This window comes from Zeus faber (assembly GCF_960531495.2).
Source record: "Zeus faber genome assembly, chromosome: 12".
Lineage (NCBI taxonomy): Eukaryota > Metazoa > Chordata > Actinopteri > Zeiformes > Zeidae > Zeus > Zeus faber.
Window position 1 is genome coordinate 6,073,265 of NC_137196.1, and position 13,032 is coordinate 6,086,296.

The 13,032-nt window shown below is 41.8% G+C and overlaps 1 protein-coding gene across 1 annotated transcript in view; it reads left to right on the top strand.

The window, feature by feature from the left end:
* LOC307238299 (contactin-associated protein-like 4) overlaps window positions 1-13,032 on the top strand; it is a gene marked incomplete at both ends in the record, with an annotated part of 237,140 nt that overhangs the window by 79,718 nt on the left and 144,390 nt on the right. The window contains 3 exons of the mRNA XM_080011231.1: window positions 1,607-1,800; window positions 5,139-5,286; window positions 10,826-11,029. Of these exons, the coding sequence (XP_079867357.1) occupies window positions 1,607-1,800; window positions 5,139-5,286; window positions 10,826-11,029 (546 nt within the window). The remainder of the gene's footprint in view (window positions 1-1,606; window positions 1,801-5,138; window positions 5,287-10,825; window positions 11,030-13,032) is intronic.

Genomic DNA, 13,032 nt, shown 5'->3' on the forward strand with positions numbered 1-13,032 from the left:
ATGGGCATGGCAAATGGTGAGTCCAGAAATAAATTAAGGGACAAGAAGAGATTGGAAAAATCGGACATATAGTCACGGGGGGATACGACCTCAGCCTCCGGTCTAGCTGATGGGAAGGTTGTAGTGCTGTAGATTACCGGAATGACGTGGGTGGAGATGGCTGAAATCACCACGTAGCTGAAGTGCTTAGGAGTTAGAAGAAGTGTTCTTTTCCGACCGCTTGCTCCCTAACCTAAGCCTGGTTTAATGCACTATTCGTCGAAGTAGGGAATAGGTGTAAAGCATAACATTCTTTATCACTGTAATTGTGACAGAAAAAAATATTACAAATATAGCAGCCATTGAGTGTTTTTTTTCTCCTCAATTTACAATCTGTGATGTATTTTATAATTATTTGTATAGTACCTTTTTGTTCCAATATTCCACCCTTCTGCTGGCATCAGGATAACCCGGATTTTTTTAGATCAAAGGTTTCCCAATCCTACTAAAATGTTTTAAGCAACACATACTGAAGGTTTGGTCTAAATCAAAACAGAGACTGGATTACGTGATCTAATCTGATTTCAGAATCCTTTTTTTCCCCTTTTGGGACAATTCCCCATTTTCAAGATTTGATCCAATCTGAAAGCTGAAATCCAATCAGACTACTTCTGAGCAACTGGGCCCTGGAGCGTGCGGGTGGCATTGACCTGGATGATCAGGATGACCGGGTGGAAGGAACCAGGGAATGTTGCCTGGGTCTAGGTGGGTTTCTTGCCTGGGTCCTGCCGCGGCTGGAGTAATTGGCTGGTCTTAGCGTAATTTTGTTCGGAGATACTGAGGATGTAGGCGGTGGTCTCGACCTGGGAGTGGTCACAATAAAGCAGAGCCGAGAGTCTGTTCTTTGGATCAATGGAGTGTCTTCGTCAGGAGGGTAATCTGGTGGAATGCTGAATAAATCTTTGTCAGAAGAGGTGTTGAGATTCAAGAGTGCATCCATTGCTGGGGGTTCAGGAAGGCGCTTGTCAGACAAAAAGTGGAACAACCGAATGTCAGGTGGATCTGACATATATTTATACAAAGTGTTGTTTGGTAGCAGATGTGGTAGCAGGTATAGTTGGGATGTGGCCGTTTCTCCCAAACCTGAGTTATTCTAACTCCATAAAGACACAGACGCAGATTAGTACACAGCTAAATATAACTTTCATACAACAGTCAGTGGCATCAGAGCTGATGTATTTGATTGTTGTCTCAAGGACCAGCTGGCTGGGGGACTGTTTTTTTTCATCTCTTGGCAGTTTGGGGCTTTGAGCTTTGTAGTGGAATGACGTGTTTGTCAAATGGTTGTAAAATTTGTTGGCCTCGTTTATCAATGTTATTGAGAAGGAAAATATTTTTGCCAATTTCTTCATGATGCAGGGTTTCAATTGAGTGTTTCTCCCACTGTTCCCAAGTCTTGCTCGTTTAATGGACGAGTGGGCCTCACTACCACGTAATGCAACCGGTTCAATTATATATTTAAATGTTTTGAGCCTGGTCCTATTTGGATTGTGAATTTCAATTTGTTTTTTTTATTTCCTCTCTCTCTCTCTCTCTCTCTCTCTCTCTCTCTCTCCCTCTTTCTCAGGAGCAGGAGGGTGGTCTCCTCTGAGCTCTGACAGGTACCAGTGGTTGGAGGTGGACCTTGGGGGTCGGATCCAAATCACCGCTGTGGCTACGCAAGGTCGCTATGGCAGCTCTGATTGGCTGAGCTCCTACCTGCTGATGTTCAGTGACACGGGTCACAACTGGAAACAGTACCGGCAGGAGGACAGTATCGAGGTGAGACAGCACCTTATAGACAATTCAAGGCCTCATTCAAGAAACTTGTGTACAATCAGATTTGAACATAAAGAGTAAGTGCGTTCCAAGTGTACTTATGTAAGATGTGTTGCATACATTGTTTTTTTTCTGACATGAATTTATTCTTTGGTACAATGAAAGTGTTTTTGGAAACACACGTAGTGGTTCCGGTTTGCGCTGGTATCGCAGTCTGATTTGATTGAGATTAGACAGCAGTTAATAAATCTACTGCTGCTGTGAAAAGGGAGTGGATTCAGTAATTAAGAAGCCTGTTTTATGAGACTGTGACATATAGTATGTTTGTGCTGTTGGACAGTGCAGGTCTATGGGGACCTTACAAGCCTGCTGGGGTGAAATCTTGCATAAAGTCTATATATTAATAATGGATGGACATGCTGACTGGACAGAACTGCTGCCAAGAAGTTTCGTCTCCATCGAAGGAGTCAGAGCAGGATGGAAAAGGTGCTGGTATCGTCTGCCTGTGTTTCATCTTACACTAAATCCAGCAGAGAAACTCTTCTGTGTGGACTGGGAACAGGTTCCAAGCTGTGATACTTTAATAGCTGTGCCTGTGGGCCGCCCCGTCTTCTGCACTGTGGCTTATTTGTCTCCATTTTCCTCTCAAATATCTCTTTACTCACTCAAGGTGGTGTTGTGGGTGTTTGTGCTGAGCCATCAGCACAGTGTAGATCCAAATTGCAGAGGGATCTGGGACAGTGATTAGCTGACATTTAGCGCAGATTACGGCTAGTAACATTACAGAAACATGCTGCTTTGTGTACTTCTGGCTGCAAAAGTGTCCTTTGCCTCTCAATGGAGGACTGGCTGCTCCTCTCAGTAAAATACATCAAGGACTAATGTCCACTGCCCCGACTGTGCCGTGAAGGGCTTTGTAGGGCCTTAAAGCACTGTTGGTTCCAGAGTTAGAATTGGTTTTATTTCACCATGTACATTCACATATACAAGGAATTTATTCTGGTGAGGTTTGGTGCACATCACTACACACCATAAGCATTCAAAAATTACAAGCTTAACAGTTAGAGAATAAAGAATAAAATAATAAAATAATAAAAGTAGAGGAATACAAATAAAATAAAATAAATAAAATACAATTAAAAATATGAATGTTGTGTTATCTTCTTAATGGTAAACACACATTTTCCAATAATATTGAGATTAGGAAAATAGATTGAGTGGAGTTTTTTGTAGCATTTTTGTGTCCTTTGCTGTACATTATTGTGCAGTGCAGGATTACAAGGGCATAACAAAGGTGACTTTGGATTTGCAAATACCGCCAGCTAAGCCTGTAGTTAGTTTCTCCATTCTTTTTTCCTTAACTTAGCTTAGTCAACAATGTTATGAATGAGGATACCCCACACCCCCGAGGCACACACATACTCTCTCTCTGTCTCTCACTCTCTATCTCTTGCTCTCTCCAAGTACACCCCTCATGGTAATGGTATTCCCCGTTGGCAGAAACCTCTTTAAGCAGGATAATGCACACTGCAAAAAATATTCAGGAATGGTTTGAGGAACATGACAACGAGTTCAAGGTGTTGACTTGGCATCCGAATTCCCCAGATCTCAATCTGATTGAGCATCTATGGGATGTGCTGGAACAACAAACCCGATCCATGGGAGACCCACCTCGCAACTCACAGGAGTTAAAGGATCTGCTGCTAACGTCTTGGTGCCAGATACCACAGGACACCTTCAGAGGTCTTGTGGAGTCCATGCCTCAACAGATCAGAGCTGTTTTGATGGCACAAGGGGGACCTCAGAAAGATTCATGTTCTCCCTCCTTTTTTTTTTCTTTTACATCTCACTCTCTCTGACTCTCTCTCCCCAACTATTCTGCTGTATACTGTATCTATATCTTTCTCTTTCCCTCTCTCTATATTCTATCAATTCTCCATTGCTCCCTCTCTATCCTACTTATCATCCCTCTCTCTACCCTACCTCCCTCTTTCTCTCTAGCCTATATACTCTCCCTCTCTCTCTCTCTCTCTATCCTATATCATATCTATTCTTCCTCTCTTTCTATCTTGCATCATCTCTCTCACTATGATATATAGCCTCTCTCTCTTCTCTCTTTCTGTCCTAAGTCATCTCTTATTCTATTCTCTCTATATACTCTAGAAACTGGATTCCATGTCTGAATTGTTTGTCAAATGTTGGGACGCTGTCAAAAGTTACTCCAAGGTTTTTGGTATATGGTCTGACATACTGTAGGATGATAGTTAATTGAGGTTCTGGGAAATGATGCTGGTGGGGGGACCAAAGAGCATTATTTTATTATTTTCGTTAAGTTAGAGAAAATTGTGCTCCATCCAGGATTTAATGTTGTTTCTACATTGAGTGAGAGTAAAAAGACCAGCCTGGTAATTTGGTTTGAGCGGGAGGTATAACTGTCTGTCTTCAATTATTCATAAATGTTGTATTCATGAACAGTTTTGCCCAGCAGGCAAATTAATGTTTTTTTTTTTCGGGTTTTGTTGTCCACAGACAATTTTACCTCAACCCAATATTCCCTCAGCCCTGTTTCCTTTATTTTGTTCTGCAAGGAACTGTGAAAGATCAGTGACTGAGTGAATGAATGACTGACTACTCATTGTTGAAATGTGCACACTTAGGAGGTAGTAGTATACATAGCAGTCCAGTATTATCCAGGACTTGCCTGATTACCTCTGTATGTCTGGAAGCATGATATTCCCTACAATTTTATTTCTATTTCTTATTATCATATTTTATGTTTTTGTCTCTTTATCCGCTTTTACAAGTTAATGAATTATTTGAATTCCTGTTTATTTATGTTCCTTTGCCTTTTAAATTCATGATCTGAACACTCTGCTTTTATTTCGTCTGTCAAAGCACTTTGTAAACTGTGTTTTTAAAGGTGCTATATAAATAAAGCTATTCTTGTTATTAATAATATTATTATTATTATCTAAAAAAGTTAGGCAAGGATTTACACCAAATTTGGTGGGACTGTTGGTTATGGACCAACGAAGAACTGTTCAGAACACCGATTGGCCACAATTGGGGTGTGGCGGTGGTCTATCACCTGAAGGTGCATAACTTCTGAACAAATTCACGGAATACCATGAAACAAGCCAAGAATTCAATGACACCCCAACAGAAGTGGCGTGGCCAGGAAGATTGATCGCAAGCTGGCCTGATGGCAAACGGTTCATCAAAAGTTTCATGGTGTTTGGTGATTCTGGGGGATTTAAGGAACACTTGAAACATAGAGATGATCCCTTCCCAGGTAACAGTAATACAGAAAGACAGCAAGCTAACATGCTATCCTCTCCCAGTCTTTCCCAGGTAACAGTAATGCAGACAGCGTGGTCCAATACAAACTGCAGCATCATGTTATCGCTCGCTTCCTCCGTCTGGTTCCACTGGACTGGAATTCCAGTGGGAGGATCGGACTCAGATTGGAGACGTACGGCTGTCCTTACAGTAAGCGCTGTCTTCTGTAATAAAACATAAAGTTCAGCTTCCCTTGAGTAACAATTCATAACAAATCCATAAATAACAATTTATAGCATCAGACCGTAGATTCTGTCACGGTTTTGTTTTAAGAAATCAAATCACACCTAAGGATATTCAAGCAACACAACAAATTGTGTTTTTTTCCCCACTGTGATTTCATTAGCATGCAAAGAATGCGCTCAACACCCCCCCCCCCCCCCCCCCCACACACACACACACACTCAGGAAGAAGTGAGGAAAATTGAGTAAATCTTCCTTTCTTTGCATCAGTTAAAAGACAATTGTGTAATTGCAGTAAGAATGGAAAAAACACTATACAATCCACTGTAATGTCTGTACATGTATATGTATGTGACAAATAATCACTTGAACTTGAACTTGAACTTGATTATGGAGACATCGTGTATGGCCACTGTTGTAAAGCAACGTTTAATGGGGTCTATTTCTGATTATACTAAATAAACACATACATTTAATAAATATGAAAGATAAATGCATCGTTAAATATTTTAGCAAAGAACATGTTGATGTACATAACTATGAACATATTTATCCTATGCAGATTAATATATATTCATATGCAAATCCACTGTTTTTCTGGTATTTGGCTCAAACCAATATTTATCACTGCAATTCTCTTTGTATCTCTAATTCTCTTCACAAATGTAGCATTTTTCTTCACACATTCATCCCCTTTGTATTGCAAGAGCTGAATCTTTTTCAAAATCCTCAACAAAACCCATATTCCTTGTACCAATGATGACAAAGAAAGGTGTAAATACAATTTGTGTGTTGGTTGAGCAGGTGTTCTGTTGTTATGGATGCAATGTGTGTGTCTTGTGTGACAAAAATTACTCCAGACTACATTTTACAACTTTAGACAGAATTATATTTGTTCCAGATGTCAAAACCCACAGCGATTTTTGTTTTAGTGCTGTGAGCCTGTTGAGGCCCTAAATATCATTCACATTGTGGTGTCCTGCGCCATGCACACTCAGCTACCTGGGTGGGCATTCAGGGCATGTGGCCGGATGGGGTATCAATCCGGTTGAGGTATGGCAGGCCTCGCCTTTGCACAGGCCGTTGGTGGGCATGGGAGGCGGGCGTTTTTTTTTGTAACCTGTGCTGTCAGCATGCTGGGCATACAACACAGAGTATTTGTATGCCATTTGCATCCAGGACAGAGTTAGTCTGCAAGTGGAGTTCAAGTTCTCAACCTGCAATGCAACTCTTTATTCATTCTTAAATCATCAAGAACTGCTGCAATAACTCTGTCCTGTGGATGACCTTTAGAATGACAAGAGCACAGTTTTTGGTTATAGAGAACCACCAACAACCCCTCTCTTTGGAGAACAATTGAGCATGTTTGGGTCTATAAACAACTGATCACTACTCCAAGAGGGGGAGAATCACCATGGGTGAGACACAATAAACATAGAAACAAACAACATTTACACCAAAACATTAAACATTGGATGACAACATGTATTGAAAAACAAGTAATTAGGTCCAGGAAAAAATGGAACTACAACTGGTCACGTGGCCTCTTCCTGTCATAGTTATGCCAGTAAATGAGGGAGGAAAGGAGAGGAATGCAACCAGGAGGGGGCTTGGGTGCACTTGAAGCAGGTGTGGTGGTGTGTGCATGTGTTATGGGACCGCCTGTATGTGTTTGTGTGTGTGTGTGTGTGTGTATGTGTGTGTGTGTGTGTGGGCAGGTCTCCCATGCCCACCCACGCCCCGTGCAAGGGGGAGGCCCGCCTCACCGCAGCCGACCAGACGCCCTGCCCGGCGTGAGCGCCAAGTATCCATATACGTGCCCATACACCTCAATGTTACCCCCCCATCCACCGCCAATGCTATCAGGCCACCAGATATACAGGCCCTCCACCACCCCCAGCACACGGTGCACCCGCCGCAGAGAACCTGCGCAGCAGAAGCAAAAGGCCATCAGCCGTCCCCCACACCCCAACCCACACCCACAATGGCAAGCATTCCCCCCAGGTGCCCTGAAGGCACCCGGCAGTGCTCTCTGCAGCCTGGCCAGGTCGCAGCACATCTTAATCCACCAGGACTCCAGCCCATCCGACCACCCACCGGCTAACCATGCCCCCACACCTATCTGCCTATCTCGTATATTGTTTTATAGTGTCCGATGAACGCCAGGATTTGTGAATATTTCTGGCTTGATAACGGTCTAGACTTGGATCCAGTACTGTGTTGAAGGCTCCTCCCAATATAATAATTGATTCAGAGAATTCTAAGAGTTTTGAAAATATATTGTGAAAGAAATTTGGGTCATCCTCATTGGGGCCATAAATATTAGCTATGGTTAATTTGATGTTACCTAAAATTCCATTAATCATTATGTAATGCCCTTCTGGGTCTGATATTGTGGTTTTATTTTGATATGGGATACTTTTATTGATCAATATAGAAACACCTATTTTTTTGGAGTTGTATGATGCGGAAAACATCTGATTAACCCATTTAGCTTTGAGTTTGAGGTGCTCAGATGCAGTGAGGTGGGTTTCTTGCAGTAGACAAATGCTGGGGTTCATCCTGGTGGGGTGAGTTAGGATTTTGCAACATTTAGCAGTGAGCCCAAGCCTCTCACATTCCAACTAACAAACTTAATGGGTGTCATTGAAGTTAGTTAGGGGGTGATGGCACAGTGCATCATTGCCATGCTTTCCCATGGATAAGTTTGGGATTTCCTCCTTCACATTCCTTTTCACTGTAATAGTATTGCAGGAAGTTTGTAGGATACATAACTTCACAAACAAATGTGACCCACCGCAGACTTTAGGGTCATTTGGCGGCATTCACAAAATGTTTTTGCATAATTTGAAAGTAGAGAATCAGATCTCCCAAGCAAGGTTTCACTTGTGCAAATCAAGCAAATATTTTTAAAGCTATGACTTGCTATTGACAAAAGTGTGGCAAATTGTGATTCTGACATAATCACCTTCAAAGTTTCCCAGAGACTTGGCTTCATCTGCCAGCTCCCAGAATGCAAATGGGGATTGGTGGATAAACAAAAACTCATGGCAAAATAACATAATGCTCAGTGGGCCAATCACGAACAGCATCAACAACACACAAATAATTTTGTTAAGAGTAAGAATATACATGTTTTATAAAAGTGGAATTATTTTGGAGTTTAAAAGTACGGATAACACAACAAAATGTAGAGTCTATCAATCATATGTGTGGTATCTTGGTATTTTGCCGTCAGGTAACAGATTCCAACTCCTGGTTTGTTCACCTTTTATTAACAGTCTTCAGCAACATGTGGCGCGGCCGTAACATGCCAGGCTGGCTATCAGTACAACAACTGACAGAGAGCGAAGGAGCATTTACTTAACATAGAGTCCCTCTACTGGCGAAGTCATGTAACTGCACTCTATCACAATATGAGTCTCAGAAAATCTGAAATCTGAAAATCTGTCACCAGCCTCAACGGACTTCATCATGTCATCAACTTCTTCCGTTGTAACAATAACTGGCATATCGTTGATCTCCTCCAGTGGTTCTTGGAAATATTCCGTTTCATCGTCACATTCAGGTTCCTGTTTGAAATGTTCTCCAAGTCCGGAGTAATATCAGATTCAGCAGTGCTGTCATTCTTGCCGTCTCTGTTGGAGAACTGACTATCATCGCGGAAAATGAAGTCCAGTACGTGCTGCTAACACTGAGTTGGATGTATCGCACTGGTCAGATAAAGGTCTGAAATATGATTCAGAGCTTCCGCCACCCGCTTCACATAATCCATAACGACACTTAGGACGAAGTTTTCACAGACAAGTGAGACTGAAACACCCCCGTGCTGCACTTTAACTGTCTGTATACGGAAGTGAGGTAGGTTCGTGACGCGGAGGGTTCTTCTGCTACGCAGTTTCACAACAATGGCTCTGTGTGTGTAAAAGTAGGACGATTTAACGGGTGAACTCTATCAAAACGGTTTCATATTGTGACTTCACATTACATGGAATATGGATGAATGATTTTCACCTGGACGGTCGATTTAAAGGAAACGATCGATCTGCGTTGTTCAGCGCTATTCAGCGTCTTGGTAAGTGAACTGCGTTTCTCCATGTAATCTAACGGGAATGTTTGACTCCACGGTTAAACATTTTTCCACTATTTATAAATCTAACTCGGTTTTGAAAATACATTGAGAGATAAAAAAAAAAAAAACACAAAGGAACACAAATCTCGAAAAATCAAATATTCCTTCAAGAACCGTTCTTTCAAGCTATTTGGCTGCTCCTGGCAATTTTAGAAATGCGCAGGATGGCGGGATTTGCTGTGGTGGGTCACAAATGACAAGTAGACAAAGATAAACATATAACATTGCCGGATTAGACAGACATACTGTAAAGTGAGAGACAAAATAGAATGAGAGTGATAGGAGAAGTAAGGAGAGAGGGCTTCGGGAGGTGAGATGATGAGAGAAGTAGGGAGCGGGAATTCGGAGGCTGAGATGAGAGTAAGCGATATTTGAAATCCTGACATATATAGCATACCAATTTTTAAATCTTGCAGTATATAATAACCAGAATTATAAGAATACATACATCATGATCAAAATAACCAGGGTGTGGTGAAGGAGTCTTGGTATAACAACCGTCTATATATAGTTTATCAACAACCATCGATACGCATTTACCCTTCTACCGGTTCTCCTTCAGGATGGGGTACAGCACCTTCCGTGGTTTGTTGATCTCCCGGGGGAATTGTTCGTTCATACCCAGCGTGGTTCATTCAGCTCCCGTCCTTTGCTTTTAACCAGCTCCTTGTGCTTGAAGTGTTCAAACTTGGCAATGATGTAGCGGGGACGGTTCCCCACACGATGTCCCAGTCGATTCACCCGTTGGAAGGTGATCTGCTTCACCGTGTCCGTCAGGAGTTTCAGGTGCGGAGAAAGTCTTTCACCATATTTTCTGGGGTCTCTGTGTTGTTCTCTGGGATCCCAGAAAAGATGAGGTTGTCCCGCATACTTCTGGATGGTATATCCAGGATAGTCTCTTTCATTATTTTATCTTATTTTTTTACAACTTCCATCTCCGCTGTGAGATGCTTCGCGGAGGTTTTTAGATCCGCGTTGTCTTTTTGCATCTGACCGTGCGGTGCAGGAAATCAGGGCTGTCTTTGATCTCGGAAATGTCTCGGAGAAGACGACCAAGCATGTCCAGCTTCTTGTTTATCTCATCCATGACACTCACCTCTACAATACCCGGTATAACATCGTCCATTGCTGAGTCGGTCTTTAACAAGCTCTGTATGAAGAATTTGCACAAAAACATGATGTATAATACAAAATCGACTTCATTCCAATGAGGACAAAGTCTTTGATTAATTCAGTACACTTTATCTTTGTCATTTAAACTACTATTTTGTACTGTGTTGAGAACCATAATCCTTCATGTGTTTCAGTAAACCAAATCTCTCTTATTGAGACCATTTACTCATAATATCCTCTGTGTCGGCCTGTTTCTTTCAGCCTCAGATGTGGTGAGTTTGGGTGGTGCCAGCAGCTTGTTGTGCAGGTGGAGTTCCAGACCAAGGGAGACGGCCAGAGAGGCCATTTCCCTTAAGTTCAAAACCATGAGGAATTCCGGGATACTGCTGCACACAGAGGGACAGGCAGAACGCAGCCTGAGTCTGGAGTTGAAGCGAGGAAAACTACGACTGCTCCTCAGACAAGGTACAGCGTTGGTTCATTGTGATAGATACTGCTATCAAACGTACACTGATTTCCACTATAGTAGTACAATAGCATAGAATGAATGCCATAGGATTCTATGGCTCATGCAGTATTTTCCCTGGAAAGGGGATGGTTAAAGGGATTATTGTTGTAGAATAGAGCCATACAATTCAGTTACCCTCCACCGACTTCTATGCCATGGATCCACCCATTCTCACCTGACCCCACTTACTCCTAATCAATGGTCTACTCTCTGTCCCACACTTTCCCTTGATCTGGCTGGTAGCGACACAAACCACATGTGAGGGCCCTCTGTCCCTGTGATTCAGATACACACCTATGGTTATGCGTGATAAAGAAACCATAACCCTCAAGCCTCATCATCTCCTATTGCAGTACATGTGGGCATAGTGGCAATTAATTGCATTAACAGAAACCTCAGTTGTCCCTCCTACATTCTTATCGATGTACCATGATGATGCTCGATCTCCTTTGAACCAATCCTAAAGATCGTGGTCATAGAACGTGAAGCTGTTTTCGCTCAGCTGGCTCCCTCTACTCCTTTTCGTTTACATTATTTGGCTTCCATTAGTAGCCAGAATCACTCTGGTTATTCAACAGCTAACCCTTGTAGAACCACGTCATCGCCAGCTTAACGATCAATCAAACTAGTTTTGTTTTTTTTCCTTCCCTGCTAGCTACATCTGTTTGTATTTGAAGCTGAAGCTAAAAACAGAACACTGTAGCTGCATCCAAAAGGCATACTATCATACTATTTAGTACCCTTACACAGTCAAGGAATACCTTTGCTTTGTTTTTCCAGTTACACAAAATGTGTAGAAATCACCTTGGAACGGTAGCTTGATCACTTGTGGCATTTTTATAGTCCTTAGTATTGTATTTTTGATATGTAACCCACCGCAGCAAAACCAGAATTGTCGCGCATTTATGAAATTGCAAAAAAAGCTTTTTAGAAGAAAAATTCGATTATTCCAGATTCGTGTTCCATTGTGGTTTTTTTTTATCTCTCAACGCATTTTAAAAATCGAGTTTCATTTATAAATAGTAGATAAATGTTAAACCGTGGAGTTGATATTCCCGTTAGATTACATGGGGTAACACAGTTCACTTACCGAGACGCTGAACAGCGCAAACGCGATCGATTGTTTCCTTTAACGCGACCATCCAGGTGAAGATCATTCCTCCATATTACATGGGATGTGAGGTCACAATGTGAAACCGTTTTGATAGAGTTCAACCTTTAAATCCTACGTGTATTATACACACACCTGGATCCATTGTTGTGTAGGCGGCGTAACACGCAAAGGAAAGGTGACGTCACTTCCGTAAACAAGAACAACCTCGGACATCTTTGAGGGTGATTATCTCAGAAACACAGTTTGCCGCACCCTTGTCATTAACAAGCCATAGCATTAAAAATATTTGCTTGATTTGCACAAGTGACACCTTGTTATGAAGCTCTGATTCTCCACTTTCAAATGATGTGAAAAAGAAAGAAAAGTGAAACGGCACTTAAAGTACCTCAAATCTGCGGTGGGTCAGATATTGTATTGTAATATCTTTGGACAGCTTTGTGAAGTCCACATAACAGTTATAAAGCCCATATAATACCACTTTACTTGGTTGTCTTTAAATGGATATGCTTGATTTAAAGTGGTTCCTTCACTCTTGTTCATGTTATTATTATTATTACTACCGTGATAATCATGTAATCAAGTGCTTGAAATTGTGGAAATAGTAATTTGTCTGCTGGCAAATGATTTGAAAGCCCAGCCAGAAGGAGAATTCCAAGTTGCCTTCTAGTTTCAGGAGTGATAAATGGAGCTTGGTCACTATGAAATGTGTTCGGGCTGGACTCTGTGCACTATGAAATTTGTGTAGGCAATTGCAAGTGCATAGCATTCCCTTCTGACCTTCTACTAGTGCAGTAACTCTCTTCCTCATAGTTGATAATCGTTGCATTGAAATGAACCACAACCACA